This window comes from Camarhynchus parvulus, chromosome 5 (genome assembly GCF_901933205.1).
Source record: "Camarhynchus parvulus chromosome 5, STF_HiC, whole genome shotgun sequence".
Lineage (NCBI taxonomy): Eukaryota > Metazoa > Chordata > Aves > Passeriformes > Thraupidae > Camarhynchus > Camarhynchus parvulus.
The window spans coordinates 13,369,850-13,389,084 of record NC_044575.1 but is presented as its reverse complement, the minus strand read 5'-3'; the positions used below and the strand labels follow the sequence as shown (position 1 = coordinate 13,389,084).

The 19,235-nt window shown below is 40.4% G+C and overlaps 1 protein-coding gene across 5 annotated transcripts in view; it reads right to left on the bottom strand.

The window, feature by feature from the left end:
* Positions 1-19,235, bottom strand: part of KCNC1 (potassium voltage-gated channel subfamily C member 1) — a 123,490-nt gene that overhangs the window by 30,012 nt on the left and 74,243 nt on the right. For all 5 annotated transcript variants that reach the window (XM_030950396.1, XM_030950394.1, XM_030950391.1 and 2 more), the window contains exon 2: positions 8,236-9,169. In XM_030950396.1, coding sequence (XP_030806256.1) covers positions 8,236-9,169 — 934 coding nt within the window. The remainder of the gene's footprint in view (positions 1-8,235; positions 9,170-19,235) is intronic.

Below are 19,235 nucleotides of genomic sequence, written 5' to 3'. Positions count from 1 at the left end.
CAGCATAGAAAATATGGGTTTAAGCCTTTGAAAATGAGCAATGATACGTTGACATAGGCACCATTGGTTTTCAAATGAGAGTGACAAGAATCCTAGATTGGTAGGTTTGGGAGTATTTTCTTCTGGAGAGTAATGAAAATTAATTTTTCCCATGCAGACTATCTGAAAAAAAGAAAGTAATTTGACTAAATAGCTCTATTTTCATACCAAGTACTTACTCTTTGCATTAATACCTCGCATCAGGTTTTGTGTCACAACCTCAGTGAAGTTACCTATAGTCTGTGACATTCCTGGTTCTTTTGCAATAAAGAACTGTTTTGTAATCTCCTCGGCTGCCCAACATGGAGCTCAGGTTGATGGGAATTGGAGAAAAACTTCACAGAATAAAATGTGACAGTCTGTAACATACACAAGTCGCGAGCAACGTAGAGCAATAACAAGTAAATGTTAACAAACAGAGCGAAAGAGAGAAAGAGAAAAAAGAGAGAAATGTGAACATGTAAAAGAATTAAGATTCCTAAATAACAACTTCATTTTAGTTACCCCAATATTCTAAGGCCATTAAAATCAGTATCTTTATCTAGGTATGTTTATTATAGTTTCCTGGTTTTTATATTACTGCATATTTTGAAAGTTGTTATGAATCTCTTCTGAGTATTGAAGGACTTTACACTGCACGAGGGCAGAGTTTAGTATGCTACATGAATTATGCAGAATCCTTCCAACCCAACCTACCTCTTCAACATTTACTCACCACCAGGGTCCCTCCAGGAAGCCGTGTCCCCCAGGAAAGGCACTCCAGTGACGGTGGTGACCGTCTCTCCCAGTACTAACTTGGCCAACATAGTAACGTCACTCCCAGAGAATATCACCCTTGACAGGTACTACTTCTTGAAGTGAGGTGACAGTATGTTGGCTGCCTACCTACTGGTACTGCTAGAGAAGTACAGGAGCTCTAGGAAAGTCGATCCAGTGCATCTTGCTATTTATAGGCATTATTGGATATGTGCTTAATGCAGTGCTGAGAACGGTTTCTTCTGGAAATCCTGCATCGCAAAGAGCTCTGGAAGATCCTTCCTAGTTTCATCCTGATCCTCTTGGGGGTTTACTTATACCTACCCTGAGCATCTGTGAGTCTCACTAACACCAGGGGGGTCATTGACAGGTCAGGTAGAGGTTACAGGAAAATGCAGTCAGGTGAGTCATGTTACCACCTTATATTACTGCTCTGACTGAGGAATACAGTATGATGATCTATACGGTACGGAAGGTGTCTGAGACATGGAACGTGGATGAATGAATACAAAGAACAATGACAGCAGGAATGGTAGAGTGCTTGTTATTCCGGCTTTGTGCTTATAAACAGACAAGCAAGTCAACAAAAGGCTCAGAGAAAATATCCAGCAAATATAGTCCAAGAGGGATACAAGCAAGTGGACTGGGCACAGAACTGGGACCTCATACCCTATACCTCTTTGCCCCTGGCCTTTTGTAGTAACAGGTAAGTGATCTGATGTGTTTAATTGTTCTGCATCAGAAATGCACTTGTTGCACAGAGGTACCTTTTCTTGTATCTGTCCTGCAAACACTGACCATACTCAGTACAGCAGAAGGAAGAGATGCCAAGAGTATCTCTTAAATATTCCAGGAATGCATTCTGCACTGAATGGCATGGGAACCATGTGCTTGAGAAAGAGGATTTACCGTATTTATATCTGCTTTGTGCTGGAGGATTGGCACAGGTTGGCCTTATTTGGCTGAAGTGCTTGTATCTGTGTTTTCTCATGACTCCAAGTGCCTTGTGCTCATTAGGTTATTAAGGCATGAAAACTCCTAACATTTACTATTTAGTTCAGCATTTGTTTTTTAGCTTAGTGCAGTCCTATCCCTAAATACTCTCAGCCCCAGCTCTGGCCTACAGGGTTTGTATGGGGAGATTTTCTAATTTTAGATATTTTTTTTTCATATCTCACGTAGTGCCAGAAAAAAGCAGGAAACATAAAGCACTGTGCTTGGATACATAGATCCTCCTCTTTGTTTTCAAATTACTTGATATAGAGGATGTTATTTTTTACTCACATTCTAAAATCAACAGTAGTACAAGTGACACCCACTGGTTTTATCTCTACAGGAAGTGACAGATGAATAATTGTACCACAAGGTATTACATTATATTAGTTATAGATTCTGCTTTACATGTGACCCTCAGCTGTGAGGTTGCAGGAATGCCACATGGGGCAGGGGGCAAGGAATAGATCCAAAGTGCTTCCACAGAACTGTAGGCACTTAACTGACAATATTGAATTAGAGCTGCAGTCACCTGTGATCTCTTATGGACAAAGGCACCCCCAGAGGACAGCTCAGGTCATAAATGAGTGGATTACTCTTGGAGGCTGCCTGATTCTTCTTCTAATATAAGAGGGACCACAGACAAATTAAAATTAAGTTAGATGAGAATAACTGAGTGTTATTCCTTTTGTTTTGAGCTGTTAGCAATTTCTCCATTAGATCCCAAAGACTCCATCATCAGTGATATCAAGATGTGATCATTACCTCATTTGCTATTTTGGAGTGAGGAATTTTGGATTTTAAAGACTAGGAAGGCTAAGTATAGTGAGGAAAGAAAAAACACCCCCCTATTACCTTTTCCACCGCCTCTTTAGTACTTTTTATGTCCAACACATTTAAACACCTGAGCTTTTTGAGCTGAAACAGACCTAAGCTCTTAGCAATTACTTTGCCATCTACTGTCCATCTTACAGAGAGGGGCAAAGGTTTTATGACACTAAAATTAGTGTTCAGAGACACTTGATCAGAGAATTTGCTTCCTGGAGGTTTGAAGGACCACCACAGTGACTACATACCTATGGCTTTAACAATGCTTTGTTCTCCATAAAAGCCACTGAGGTTCACAAGCTGCAGTGAAATGTTAGGCAGCAGAATGGGCCTCTGACAAGAGCTGCCTAGAGTTCCCAGCTCCCACTGAGCACTGGCACTAGAATTACAGTGCTCAGCACACTTCTGACGTTAGAGCCAGTGTGTTGCACAAGGAATAAGGGTTATTTAGGTTATGATGACAGAAGAGATGAAAAATGAAGCCCTGAGAAAAGAGCAGCTCCTTCAGAAAGCATGAGTGATAAAGCTGGAATGGGTAATTCCACACGATTTCTTTAAAAGGAGATCAGCTCTCTCTCAGGAAATTGCATTGAAATAATGGGTTCCTAACATCACAGTTTGTTCCAGTTCATCTGACCATGGAGTACACTGGAGTCACTGCAACTTCGTAGCTCCTTTCTGTCAGTGTTAGACTTGGATTACTTTAACTATTCAGACATCAGGATAGTCCAGGAGTGGGCTACTGAAAATTGGCTTAGGGGCAGAGAAGTAAAAGAACCACAGAATGTTTTTCTGAAGCTGAAGTCTGTGTTAGTAATGACAGATATTACCCCTCTCCTCTTAGCTGCCTCAATTCTAGTAATTTTTTTGTGTATTTTACAGCTGTGCAATGAATAGAGAATTTTGCCACCAGTACACTGTGAAAGAGCCTGCACAAGGATATCTTTGGAGCATAACTTAAGTGAAGCTGCATGCAGAGTGGATCAGAGAGGTGAGAAATTCCTCATTTGGCCATGTTAAAGTCAATATAAACCTTTTGTATGCTGGTGTTGTAAATATATATATGAAAAGAATAAAAGGGTGGGGTACATCTCTGAACAAATCCCAAATAACCCATCTCCTTGGGTTATGTATTATGAATGCATTCTTTAGACCATTGCTGCGTCGCACCAGACAGTACTGTAGGCATCAAATGAAGTTATGAATTCCTGAGCTCATGTTCTAAATTTCTTTTACACTGTTGGGATGTTACTTTCACTGCTTCATCCAGTGACAACTCTGAGATGTCACCATGCAGTCAGTCAACTGGTCCAGCAGGTGAGCACGCAGCACACGTAAGAGAGGGGCTGAGGAACTGGGCAACACTTTAAAAACAAAACTGAGAGCTTTTAATATTTGTTTTGCAAGTTTTGAGGTCTTCTTACAAACTTGCACCTTAAAATGTTTCACTATGTACTGAATTAAATTTATACCTGTAGGGCAGTGTGAGGTTTGGGACAAAATGTTTAAGTGGTAACTGTCTTTTCCTGGGTTTTGAGGTTTTTTGTTTGTTTGTTTGTTTGTTTGGGGTTTTTTTCTTGTTTGGTTTTTTTTGGTCTTTTTTTTTTTTAACTTCTGTTAGGATACTGACTGTTTAGAATACTCAAGCCTTGAGATATAAGACACTCCAGCATAGCAGACTGGTTGACTGATAATTTTTTAGTTATATTCAACTAGTGGCTCTGCCACAGATCTTTCAAGTAATCTTCCTTAATTAAATCTTCTCTTTGCTGTCCAGTTAGCCTGTTGGGTATTTGATTGCAGTATAGTGGCTGTCCTATATAAAATGATGCCAAAATGAAGCCCTGACATTAAACAAGGCCGGTAAACAGCACTGCAACATAAAAACATCAATCCTTTGACATAGGGATGCTAAAATTTGGTGGGTGTATATTAAGTGAGGGGACTCACAGTTCTCTGTAGTTTGAGATATCCCCAGGTCAAGGAGTTTTGGTCAAATTGGTCAGGTGAAATCTGCTGCTCTGTATCGGGCCCAGTTTCACCAGGCACTCTTTAAGCAGTATCTTGAGAATTTATGGGCAGCAGAAACCGCTTTGCAGACAATGTTTTATATAGGGGAGATTTCTCCTTAATGCTGCTGGTGAAGGTCTGCCTGCAGCTCTAGCTCTGCCATCCTCTACTCTGAAATGCCTTTCCTCCCTTTTGCTGCTTTCCCAGCCTCCCACTGGTGAGATCAGACAGGATGGAAAACAGGAAGAGCTGCTGCAGGAAAGGGGGGTAAGGTAGAATGAAACTGACATTCTTAAACTCTGACAGATCAAAATCAAGTGCTGTTAATTAAAGATACCCTCCTGCCAGGTGTAGATTAGTCCAGGACTGAGCTGCTGAGAGTGTTGGGGGTAATAAAAAGATTTAATTCAAACCTGCCAGTCTTTAAATTCAAAGCATCTTTGCTTTGGCTGCAAATGACCACAGCATCTTTGGCAGCAGCTGTGCAGCCTGTGGGCAAAGCTCTGCTGTTTGCATGTCTGTGCCAGGAAAGTGCTCCTTATCCTGGGAGGAGGCACCGGGCAGAGCTGTGCTGAGCTCTCTGTAGAGCCCCCTTGGCCCTGAGGGCATGGATCAGGAACAGATGTGAAGTGCTGACTCGGAGAATGAGGGAGGGAGTCACGTGTAGAGCTACTTCATGCTCAGCTCTGTTTGGTGATGTGTTTAATCACTCCACCACCAATAATATATAGAATTAATAACTTCATGTGATGTCCTTTACACCTGAGCAACTAAGCAGGCTTTTTGTTTTTTAATAACATATTGGATACAAATCACACAATCTTATGTGACCTAGGCACTGTCACACTGAAGCTTTACAGTTAAAAATGACAAGAAATATGCTGGACAACTTGGACACTATTTTAGAAAACTTAGGCACCCATTCTGTGTTCCTAATGCAATATTAACTATAATGTTAACCGTAACTAGTTGTTTACAGTTAGATGATGTTAATCAATCTAAAGATTTTCACTGCTTGCAAATCCCTGTTTTCATATTATGTGCTGGTAATGGTTTCAAAAACAAGTCAGTTCCTGTGAATGCTTCATGTTACAGAAATGAAACTTAACATCCAAGGCAATGCAGATCTTGTCTTAACAGTTTGGTCCTGATGTTAGTATTTTTTGCTTTTCTCCTGCACACATATAGATCTTTCCCTATTGGGAAGCTAAAAGATGCCGGCAATATTTTTTGCTGCTAGTGGTGCATAATAATTATCAGAAACAGAACTCCAGCTACAGTGTTACAATTTTGTTAGCTGAAGTGTAAGTGTGCTTTGTTGCTTCTTAAAATATATATGCTTGTATATGTATACAAAAATAGTCTCTCTTAATTATTGCAGAAATAGATAAGTTGCTGCTACTATCAGTACTTCATGGATATTGTGGTAACAGCTGAGTTTAGAGCACTAATGGTGGCGAAACAGTTCCACATTGAACCAAAATTACATGTATTCTCAGGATACCAGGGCGGAATTGTACTGAACTTGTAGAGTTCCTGGTCCTCCATTTCCCAGAGAGGACCAGGGTAGGTAATGGAAGGAACTTTATAAAGCCAGGGATTTCTGAGCTGATTTCACTCTGTAGCTGACTGCTAAAGTACCTCAGAGTCTGGCATTTCTTGCACCCTATCATAGGCCAGTTGGCACATTGCTCATGGTAGGAGACACACAATACTGCTGTGCCCTCTTTCCCTCTTGATCCATGATGCCACAAAAGCATCTGCTTTATGAGGAAGTTTGCTGCTTGAACATGAGCAGTGGTAAGCATTTGCAACCTGAGGGGAATGGATGATAGAACCATCGCTTATGTGTGCCAAGGGTACAATTGGTACAGTCTATCAGTCACGTGAATTGTGATTGGCCTGTTGCAATGGAAATAGCCTTTAACAAAAACAAATGAAAGCTATTTACCTTTTGAATGGATTTTACATACTTGCACAGAAGGGAAAAGAAATAAGAAAGGAAGACAAAAGAGAATAGGAAAGAAGAGAAAGATTCCCACCAGCTCTTCCCCTCCAAAATTAGCATTGGCATTGGTGAAGTCACACACAAAGGAAAGTCTCACTTTCTTTGTGCTTCTCACAATGACATCAACATGCATGGCTATGAGATGATAAGAAAATATCTCGCTCACAATGAGTAACAAATCAGAATTTTCTTCAAAGCAAAAAATGATAACACAAGACCATCATAGGTATATGCTAGCTCTTCCAAAACAACCTGATTCGAACTCTGTGTCAGTTGAGATCACTTGGCTGGCAATCTGTCCTTTCTTATATAATGCAGGGGGATATTCTGAAAAGGCTAAAGAATGTCTACTATGCAACTTGGCTGGAATATCTGCCAAAAATGAAGTTGGCATTGTTTTCAGTGTGGTTATCTACTTGCAAATTACTCCATAGAATAGATAGTGATATTCCATGGGTAGAGGTAGATTATGGGGTTTAAAAAATCAAATTGGAGCCCCGTAATTTTGTGTGCTATAGGAGTCTCATAGAACTGAGATATTCCCATAATTAACCACTAGCCATGGGATATTATAATATATTCCATGGTGACTAGTATTCTTTCCATTTCCCTCCCCACTCCCAGTAGAATTAGAATGGTTAATTTAGCTCTGGTTTCACCTATTGCTAACATGAATCAGTACAATTAAAAATAAGAATGAGGCAATCACTGTTTAGGCCAAACCAGCTGGTAATGACCAGTCAGACCTTTTACAGTTGGCCTTTGCTGCTAGAAGGTTGAAAGAGCTGTAACTCACCAACCCATACTTGCAAAAGGAGCATGTTTTAGAAAATGTGGTTCAAAACTCGTCGTAGTTCTAAATGCTAAATTCTAGTGGAATATTATAGAATAGATTGATTTGCATGCCATGGAATAAACATCCTTACATCTAGTCTTGTCTCAGAGTGAGTCATTTTGCATTAGTGTCAAGAATTTGAGCTGTTGTTCTACTTTGCAGTTAATCATCAGAAAGAGACTGGATTGTCTCATGAATATGCATGATGGTATAGTTGTCCCTTCTACTTACTAGGCACCTAGTTTCTGTAATGAGATGTACAATATCTGCCATTTAAAACAGCTGAAAGGTCCCAAATGGGAACAAATGAGAAAGCATCTGGCTGTTTCAAATTCCAGCCCTGTTTTTGTCAGAAAGCTCTGTAATTGCTGAGTACTTGGCTCCTACTCTGCTCTATGAAGCATTCAGCTCTCAGGAGCCTCTGAGATGCATTACACAGTCCAGCAACACAGCTGTAGAACTCTCAAAATTCTTCCACTAGATGTAACAGCTTTCCAAAATATCTTGAGACTTGTATGCCCTTAACCAGGACCAAAGTTTGGGCTCCTAGAGCGTGCTCTTATCCTTAGTTTTGCTGATCAGCCTCCACTGTACCATTTGTCCCTGCAACCTAGACTTCACACATATTATTCACTGTGTGATGGTGGGACTAGAATGGATAAATGTGCTACCCATTGCTCTAAGAAAGCAGTCTGGCTGAATCTTAAATCACTACGCGGGATGGAGGTTAACGGTCAGATGGACATTCCTCTAAGAGGTTTCCTACCTGCTCTGTTAATTTCTAAAATTTCTTCTTGGGCCAGTGGGCAAGTGTCGCTCTGAGTACTGTGGTGTGGAGAGTTTATGACAGATTTACAATAATTGGGGGATCCCAGCTGGGGTGGCCTCGGGATATGCTTCTTTTTTTTCTTTGGTAGCTTCTGCTTAGCCATAGCTAAGGAGTAATACATTCCGAAATTGTTCACAATGACAGGGACAGGCATGGCAATGGTCAGCACACCAGCGAGAGCGCAGAGGGCCCCCACCAGCATGCCTGACCAAGTCTGAGGATACATGTCTCCGTAGCCCAGGGTCGTCATGGTGACAACAGCCCACCAAAAGCCGATGGGGATATTTTTAAAGTGTGTGTGTTCACTGGCACTAGGGTCATTTGGTTTAGCACCTATTCTCTCGGCATAATAGATCATCGTGGCAAAGATTAAGACGCCCAATGCCAAAAATATGATGAGCAGCAAGAATTCATTTGTGCTGGCACGGAGGGTGTGTCCCAAGACCCGCAACCCGACGAAGTGGCGGGTCAGCTTGAAAATTCGCAGGATTCGCACAAAACGGACTACGCGGAGGAAGCCCAGGACATCCTTAGCAGCTTTGGAAGACAGGCCACTGAGTCCAACCTCTAGATAGAAAGGCAGTATGGCCACAAAGTCAATGATGTTCAAAGAGTTTTTGATAAATTCCACCTTGTTTGGGCAGAAAGTGACTCTCATCAAGAACTCAAATGTAAACCAGACCACACAGACACCTTCGATGTAGGTGAGAAAGGCTTCCGTCTCTGCTTCCCTGTAGTGCCGCACCTGGGTGTCATTCCCGATGAATTCAGTTTCTGTCTTGTTCACAATGGGGTTAAATCTCTCGTGGGTCTCGAGGCAGAAGGTGGTAATGGAGACCAGAATGAAGAACAGGGAGGCAAATGCCACATACTGTGGAAAGAAAGATATGAGAGAAATGTTAAACTGTAGGTTAAGTACGGGGGCTTTGATTCTGAAGCATCAGGGAGAGGCAAGAGCTATATTAAATGTGAATATAATGCCAAGCTTTCTTCCTGTGGGCTTAAGATGCCAAGTCTCACCTGCAAAGACAGTCTAACATTCAGCCTGGGAGGGAAAGCAGTATATAAGTACAGGTTAAAATCCATTCTTATATAGATAGTGCCTTAGTGAGAGTGTACATTTAAGCAAGCACTTAAATCTCAGGACTGTCTGTGGGATTTAAGGTTAAAGACATATTGAAATTGTACCTTCCTGAACTTAGTCTTTTGTTACTTCCTTGCCTTAAAGAGAGAGCACACCTTCCAGGACAGCTGCCAGGCAGTACTTTTCTCAACATTCTCTCAGCAGTATCATGGCTGCTCTCAGCTTAGTGAGAGCTGTGATATTTCAGATCTCAGAAAGGTGCTAGTAAATACTGGTGGCAGTCTCAGGTGGGCTCTACAGCATGGAGCAGAGTCCTTGGCACCATCAGACTTTCTTGGCAAACCCCAGACACAGGCTGAGAAGAGTCACATTATCAAACAGAGCTCTCAAATGCCTCAGTTCTCAGTTCCCTTCTCTAGATCTTTTGGGAGTGGGGGATAGGGAGGTAAGGAAGAGGTTTCAGATAAGCCTGTCAGCTGATCCCAAAGGAGACAAATCTATTGGCTTTCACCAGACACAATTTTCTTGAAGAGATTCTCATTATAGTGTAAGACTTGTACCAGAATTAGATGAACTTTTTTTAAAGGTTGTTGGATTACTATTACAATCTGGCCTTGAATGTTTCCAGCGATGGGGTATCCACCACCTCTCTGGGAAATCTGCCCTTGTGTTCCACCACCTTCATTGTAAAAAAATCTCTTCTAGTATGAATCTTCCCTTGTTTAGGTTAAAAACATTACCCTGGGTCCTGTTACAACAGGACTTACAAAAAAGTAGATCTGCATCTTTCTTATGAGCTTCCTTTAAATATTGACAGGGAGACCTTGTTGGCAGCAATAATGTCTCCCTGGAGAATTCTATTCTCCAAGGTGATCAAAGCCAGTTTTTTTAGCTTTTCTCAGTGTTTCCTCAGCCTAAAGGAGATCTTTTGGTTGTATTCCAGGATAATTGAGGGGTACAGTCAGTGCAGTCAGGCCAAAATTCACCAGTCTTGGAATCACAGTTGCCCTGCTCAGTCCTCCTTTAATCAATTAAGTAATTTGCACATATCTAAGTCTCTTTGTGTGTTGGAGTAGTACCGTCATGGTAGTACCTCTTGCCACTCCCTCCCTACATCTGTTACCTTCTTGTTTGTTATGTGTGTCACCTTGACAAGAGATGTCATATAAGGCATTTCCCTGTATTTATGAGCATGAGCAACTGTGATGATAAAAATATTAGTTTCCTGTTCCTTTTAGTTTCCTGTTACTCAGAGTGTCCCTTTTTCAACAGTGTAGTCAACATAGGGGTTAAAAAGAACTAGTTTCTTCTAACTGGGTGTTGCCAGTGAATGCAGTGCAATAGTCTGATCAAAACTGCTGCCAAAGGAACAGACCCATTAAAAATAACCTATACTTCAAGCTATCAAAACTCTCCTGCCATCAAGAAATTCCTTCTGGGTAGACCTAGTGCAGAATTACACTTGACCTTCTGTATTAGCAAACAAAGGCAAAAGCACGGATTTGCCACATTTTGAGGGGAACTGTTTAATAGAATACAAAGAAAATGGAAGATCACAAAATAATTTAGGTTGGAAGGGCCCTCTGGAGGTTGTTTGGTACAACTTCAAAGCTGGACCGGGTTGCTCTTGCCTACTCCAGGTGTGAGTATCTCCAAGGCTGGAGATTCCACAGCCTCTCTGGGCAGCCTATGCCAGTGTTAGGCCAGTAAGAGCAAACAAGCTTGGAAGGATACAGAAGCAAACAGACTCTTGTGCTTTTCAAATTCAGCTTTGTTGCCAAAGAGATCAGAACTGTTGTCACAGATTTAAACAAAAAAGTGATATTTTCCCCTAAAAACTTCAGGTTCTCACAGCACTGTTATGTGAGGATCTGCTATACATGCTGATATGTGCTAAAATCAATGCCTAATATATCTGAGAGATAAACAATATGAAGATTAGGGAACTTGAGAAGCAGGATTTTTGGGTGTATTTTTTGTCAGAATCTCCTGTTAAATTGAGAAATTTCTTCATGCACCGTTTCTCCATCTGTAAAATAGGTGGCGTTGACCATGTGCTTTGTGATCCTATATAAATGTGTGCAGGTTCTACATGCTTTTATCTAAATGTTAATGGCTTTAGTATATCAGCAGTCTTCCTGAAAAATCCTTTTTGTGTACTTCCTGAAAAATCCGTTTTGTGTATATCAGTAGCTCTCAGATATTGTCTGCATGTGAATAAAATGAGAAACTAAAAGCATCTTGCACCAAGCAATCAGGAAGATGTTCGTAGTAGCCTGAGCATGTCTGCTGTGTTCCAGCCTGGGGCAGATTGTTTCATGGAATCATAGAGCCCTGAGAATTCAGGCTGCAGAGGGAAGTGCTGACACTTCCTTAAGACAGGTAGGATGAGAAGGAGAGAGGGCAATAAAACCATTTTGCATTTTAAGAGTTTATGGAGATGGCCCCTTTCTTTATCTTGACTCCAAATGCAATCCTCTTCTTGGTGTATAAAAATATATCTCCTGAGTTAGTTTTTCCTGCTTGGGACAACCTTCAGACTGACCTTGCACAGCAAGTATCTTGAAACTGATCTTTTACTGTATTAAAGAGAACAAATAGCCAATTCTGACCAGGCATTAAGTTTTCTGCAGTGGTACATGTTGGCAGTGCTATCGGTAGAGAACATCACACCCACAATCTCTCATTGTTAGCCCTTGTGTGCTCACACCTTGGCTTCAGAGAGTAATTGAGAGCTTTTAGTCCCCACTTCAGCAGAGCAGGAAGCACTTCCTAAATGAGTGTGAAGTGTCTGCTTCCTCCTATCTGGTTTTAACAGCATTTTTCTCCGGGATGGGCATGTTTTTGTAGGCTTTGTGGCTTTGAAAGCATGAGTCTGATTTCAAGATTTCATTAAACTGTGTATGAGTAATGGTATTGACAGGAAGAATCCCAGTATTTTTCTCCAATTTAACTTTTCTCCAATTTAAGTTCAGAAATGCCTGGAAGTCAGACCTGACAATTTGTTCACTGGCATCCATCTCTGATAGATTTATCACCTGCAGCTTCTTGAAACACAGGAATTTATCAGCTTACTACAAGTATCACTGGCACAGATTTATGTTTGTGATCCTCAGTTTATATTGCTCTCTTCCCTTCTTTCTCCCGAGTATTTTTCTTTGTTGATCATCTGAGACATAGCAAACTGTAAGCATGATCTAATAACACAAAAGTTGGTGAGTAGGCTTTTCTACGAAGACCAGCATTAATTTTTTCCAAAGATGTGGAAAAAAAAAAGAGTTCTCCCTGGCCTACCATCAGAGGCCCATTGAGCCTAACATGATAACTTGTCAAATCCAGAGATGGGCAGTGCTGATAAAATCTGGTGAAGACCATGGGACTCACACGTGTTCTATTGTCTTTGAAAATAAGTCTGTCTCTTTTTATTTCACTAATAATGGTCTGAAAACTAATCAAACCAATGGATTGCACTTGTATAATTTAGTAGTTCTTAATCTTACATTTTACAGCACCTTCTCTTCCTAGAATTGGAATGGGCTGAGGGAAAAGAGTGAGGATTTTAAGACGTGATGTCACATGCTGTTGAGTTACATAATGGCATATAAAATTTCTATAATTAAAGAATATACCTAGGTAAAGTGTTTGAAGTGATCAAAACTCTTTTATTTGCTTTGACATGTGAATGATTTCTATTTCACTAGAAATGCTGCTGCTATCACTTTTTTTTTCTGGCTCTAATACCAACAAAGAAAAATCTCAGATTGTCTAAAATCACAAAAGCCATAAGTAAAGGCAGAGAAGAGATTTAACAGGGGAGATTTGGATTAAAATGTAAGTTATATTAAAATATTTTCATTCTGGAGACAGAAGAAATTACACTCCTGCATAATTTCTCTTAATACTGGCTATATTTTAATAAGTTTATTTCGAAAGAGTCTAAAAGGTGTCATGCCCCTAAGTGGAGAATTTTGTAACCTAATTTATCTTGCCTTTGATTAAATCTATCTATCTATCTATCTATCTATCTATCTATCTATCTATCTATCTATCTATCTATCTATCTATCTATCTGTCTGTCTGTCTATCTATCTATCTATCTATCTATCTATCTATCTATCTATCTATCTATCTATCTATCTATCTATCTATCTATCTATCTATCTATCTATCTATCTTTTCTCCCTGCCTTATGCCTAACCCAGCCATTTTTGCCAGGGCAGTGGGAATATGAAGTACCAATTAATTCATAACAGTAGTGTTTCACATCAACCTTGCATGGCTGTAAAGGGAGCAAGGTAATGGAATCAGATATAGCCACTCATGAATAATTAGCCAGCATCTTTCCACTCAGCATGGAAAGAAAACAAAAGCCCAACAGCCTTAAAAACCCAAATAAACCTTCTAATATATGAGGATTTAGAGGCTAGGCTTAGATAAAAGGTCTGAGTATTGGACCAGACAGGATTAAATACAGAGGTTTTGCTTTTTACTTCTGGGAGCAGTTTTCTAAAATTGCACTTTACCTTGCCTGTCTTAGATAGTTCTGGTCTTGTAGATAAGAAACCTTCTTTTATGCTTGGGTCCACGCAAATATGCTGGGTGACCTGCTAGAATTCATTGATATGGTGCCTGGAATTCCCAGACTTCAGTGCAGACAGGCAGTGAAGGCTGGTGACAAAAGTACTAGATCAGAAATCAGGTGAGTGAGGCTCTTTTCCAACCTCCTCCATTGACACATTCAAGCATGTGGGCCTGCATCTTTTGCACCATCCTTTTTTCTATTTTTTTTTAATTTAATTGAGATAATAAACTCTCTGGGGCTTGGAACTGTCTGCCAATTTACATTGGCTCCCTGTCCAGACCAATGTATGTCTGGAGTGAGAACTTGGGAAGGGAGGCCTTGGCTGAATCTTGGCAGCACTCTTAGAGACAACAAGGAAAGTGTGTGGTGGCAATGGAAGCAGCAGGGCTTTGCAAGTCAGGTTTCAGTGACTGCAGAGTTTGTTTTCTAGGAAATAGTGGTGTACATGACATGCTATTCATAATTCATTCCAGATCACACATTCAGAGCAAGTTAGTAGCAGCTGCACGCTGCAGACACGTGCTCTTCTCCTTTGATACTGCTCAGAATCATTTAACAATCCTACTCAAGCTAGATGGGAGAAAAGAAACACAGCACACTCAGAGAAGATTTGCCAGCCTTTTCCATTCCGTCTGCTATCAGAAATATTTTTGAAAGTGATTCTTAATCCCTGTCCTTTTATAGGGAAATTCAGGAAATTCTACCCTCCCTAGAACTTCTGGATGAAAAGCAGAGGAAGGTGGCATTTTGATTGAACTGAGGAAATTCTCTGTATAAGTGGCACCATCTCTTTGCTGTTGAACTAGCAAAGAAGAGGAACTAAGCAGTTGTCATCTCAGTCTGCATGAGCAGGGCCATGAGCAGCAGGAGGTTTCCTGCTTCTCTCTTAGGAGGACCCAGAGCTTGCCAAGACTGAAATGGGAGGTGAGAACATAGAACTCACCACAGGACTTTGTCTCTGCAGAGAAACGATGGTAGTCTTACTGCCATGGAGCTTCCAGAAAAGTATATTGTGGCTCTAATGAGTTCTACTATGTTTGAGTTAGTTTGTTTTGGGGTTTTGTTGTTTGTTTTGGGGAAGCAGGAGAGGACTGAGGGGTGTGGACGGGCAGAATAATATAAAAATCACAAGTCTAGTAATTATTCGCTTTGTCTATCACTGCTACACACTTGCAGGAAAAGGGCTCTGAAGAGTTTCAATAATATATGCTGGCAACAGAGGAGTTGGTTTTCTACAAAACATCAATAATTCAAATATACCCAGAGATCTGTACTAGACCTGTATAAAGCACTGGCGTTTCTATGCACAAGGTATCAAGTACTTTACCAACTTTCTTTTACAGTAGTTCATCTGATTGAGATTTGTCTCTAAAACTACTGCACTTCCATGAAAAAGCCAGCATTGTGACTCAAATCTCAAAGCTTTGCCTAGTTTTTGTTTTAATCTGTAAACAGTACTTTAACCACTTTTAATTTAAAATTAATTTAGTTCAGCCTATGTGTCCCCAGATTATTTAACAAGACAAATCTTTTTGCTGCAGCTCAGCCAAAGTATGGGTTAAGTGAAAGCTGCCTTAAATACTTAGCTTTATAAACACTTTATTATGTCAAGACCAATTTTCCAGGTTTTCTTAGAGATATGGACCCTGATTCAAACAAATGACTAATTTTTAATGTGCCAGTAATTCTGCTGAATTTTTGAAAGTAATACTGAATCTGTATGACTGATCAGATGATTAAATGTGGGCTCATGATGCCAACAACCAGATAATGCTGGGGAAGTGAGCAAAAGCTAGGACTCTGTCAAAAAGCAACCTCTGCAATATTTCATTAAGAATCCTAATGGAAGATGTTTCAAGATCCTGTGAGCAATGATCATGAAAAGGAAATTATTTGCCTGGGAAAAAAAGTCCAGTTCTTTTTTTATGGGTGTGGTGTAAGTATATGAAGGCACAATCAGATGTTAGCACCAAGCTGTTCTCAGTGAAGGCAGAGATGACCCTCTCAGCAGTCTGCCTTTCAGTGAGATGATAATACAATTGATAGAGAAGCTCACATCAGCAAACATGCTGGTTCACTCACAAGATTATTCAAATTCACGTTTTGTAGCTGAGACAAATGGAAGAAGGAGCCTTGCGGATAGATAGAGCTTGCTCTAGAGTTGGATAAAAAGTCCACAAGCAGCTCATGGATCAAATGATTATGTAATGCCAAAAAATATATGACAGCTTGCAAAAAAATCTTGGAATGCTTTGTGGCACACAGACATGAAACAGCGTGTTAAAAAAAATGTGCAGTCATCTGTGGAAAATATGCTTAAGTTATTCGGCGTTGACGTTGCAATAAATAAATTAGAAGCTGATCTCTCAAATGTTAGTCCTAGCAGGCAGCCATGTGCTTTGACGAGGTAGTTACTGGGATAAGCAAGGCTGCATCAGAACTGGAAGTGGGGTGTGGACTGTGCTCCTCTGGGGCCACACGGCCAGCCAGGTGGTCACAAGGCAAGGGCTGGAATGGTTCTTTGTAGGTCACAGGCAAGCCTTCCAGTTTTGTCTGGGACAGATTAAGCCTTGTGAATTAATAGGAACATTGACACAGAAGAGAAGTGAATTTATTTTGCAAAGCTTCCTTGCTGCTCCCTAGTCTGGTAGTGAGAACTAAATGGGAAGAGTATGGTGGGACCTAGGAATGCTTCATATTGCTCAGCAATGGCGCAGCGGGAAATTCTTAACATATATAGATTCCTGATCCAAAAGGGCCCCAAGACTCCTGCAGCTGAGTATATGAGACACAGCAGAAGGAGCTGTAAGTGTGAAAGTAAGCCTTGCATCTCTGAGGGACTGCAGAAATGTGTGCTTAATAGGGACCTTCAAAATTGTCATTTCCCTGTCCCAAAGCACAGTCTTTGATCATTCCTGAAAGGCAGCTACACTGGCTGTTGTTAAGGATCTATACTGGTGAATATAATGGAAATTCTGCAGGAAATTTATCCTAGTACTTCACCATTTCTTAATCTATATTTTTTCTTCCTAATGCCTAAACAAAATCATCTGCATCTTAAGCTTTTTCATTTTTGTCCTATCTATCACAGACAACTAAGCATTTAGAAATTTTCAGGCATTTTCCTTCTTTTGTAAGCTAACAACCACTAAACATTCAAACACCCCATGAGTCCTAGACTTCTGTTTCATATGCTCATGCTTTTGCTGCATAAATTCAATATAATTATTAATCTCATTTTCAGATGATGCCACACACTTTTATGCTATCAGTTCTGTCAAAAGCTTTAGGATTAAAGAAACTGAGAAAGTCATGTAATATCTCATACATGGAACATCAACTAACACATGGCAAAAGAAACCAGACAACTTTAATTGCCCATTAATACAAGGAGTTTCAATTTTTTTCTGTTAGGCAGTTGGTAACATTTTTTTGACTTTACACAGTTTCTGTTCTAAACTGAATGGGAGAGTTTTGTAGCAATCAATGGTGGTGGTGTCATGCGTTAAGATTTTCAGGATCTCACCTCACCACCTTTGTTCTGGATTTATCTCCTGAGAAAATCACACTTCCTTCCTCTCTAACTTGCTGCTGGTCTATTTTTTTCCCTTTTTGTTTTAGCTTCTACACTGTGACTTGCCCAAAGGTGGTTTAATTCATATGCTTATATGCTTATATGTATGCAGCGTCTCTCAAACCTGCTTTTGAAGTGGTGCTAGAAGCCTTTCATAGAGCTGGAGACATTATTTCTGCACCCTTTTGGAGCCCACCCTCAGTGAGGTTTGATTCACCAACCTCAGCTTCACAGCAGCCCCCAGGAATGAAATTGTCACAGGTATGAAGGAGGCAGAGGGTGCTCAGTGGTCTCCAGCTCCTTTAGAAAGAGCATGCCCTGCTTACTTACCTTTTTTTGCTAGAGGAAACCCTCCAGTGTGTGGGAGTATTGAGTAGAAAAGTCCATAAGGAAACACCTGAAGCACAGGGAGGCTTTGCCCTAAATGTAGAACTCCTTAACTTAACATGCAGGGCCAACTTTCCTCCCTGTGGCTTTTAAGCCAAGGTATTTGGTGTGTGTTCCAGATCATGTTTGTGTGCAGACAATAATGCTTCTGCTTCAAGACAAATTAAAATGAGTACCTGTCCAACCTTTTGTAGTTTCCCATGTGGGTGGGCTGGCTACATAAGCAGCCTTGGACAGGGTGTGAGGTCTATCTGCACACCTTCCACACACATTCAAACAGAGCTGCTGGAGCGTGGCAGGCTGTAGGATGATGCTGGCAGCTCCTACTTAGGATGAAGTGGAAGGTCCAGAATGCATCAAACCCCAAAGGTGAGCAGTTTATGTCTGCAGTCTTAACCCAATTTCTCTCCCAAAGCAATACTATAGCAAAAATAATTATGATAGAATTCATCTACAGACCAATTTACTTCATATTTGACCATGGATTTTGAAACCTTGGTTTCTGACTCTGTGTGATATGTTCCAAAGAGATTTGAATTCAGGGAGCAACTGAGTGTTTACCCTCTGATAGTTGAGTTTAGCACCTCAGAACAGAGGCACTCAAAATAACTCCTCACCCTGGAAAACTGGAAGCCCTGGTATCACTATAGTGCCAGTAAATGTTGAGCTCAGGATTTCCTGTTTTCACTGCAGTTTATGTGGATGGATGTCACAGATGATGTATTCCCTGAAAAGCCAGAGTTCTTAACAAGGGGTCTAAAAATAAGGATGTTAAACCTCAGGCATTTCAGTGACTGCTTCATTTTGGATAATTTCACCATTTCTTCATATTTTTTCCAGATTATGACTAGCAATGAGTTGTGGGCACTTTCCCTTTCATATTGCTTGGCTTAATCCATAGCTAGCAGTTTGTGCTTTTAAAGCATTATGGCCATAATTCTTTCCTACCTTTGGGCAGTGTGTAGCACAAAAGTCCTGTTAAGCTCCTAGATGGCCTAAATATGGTACTAAATATTGAGACCTTTTTGTGCCTTTGCTCTACTTATCTAATATTAACATTAAATATCAAATATCAACCTAAATATAAAATATCAACATTATTATATAATTATATAAAAGTATATCCACCTTATTTATAGTTGCAACTATTACAAATCAAAAAGAAAACCCAACAATGATTTAAAAAATAGGCAATATTTTGGAAAGGAGAGTATGTTTTCATTCCCGAGTTAGGTAGAGGCTCCTGCACAGCTTAATTTGTGCAAGGATAATGCACAGGATGGGAACATACAAAATTTCCACTGACAGCA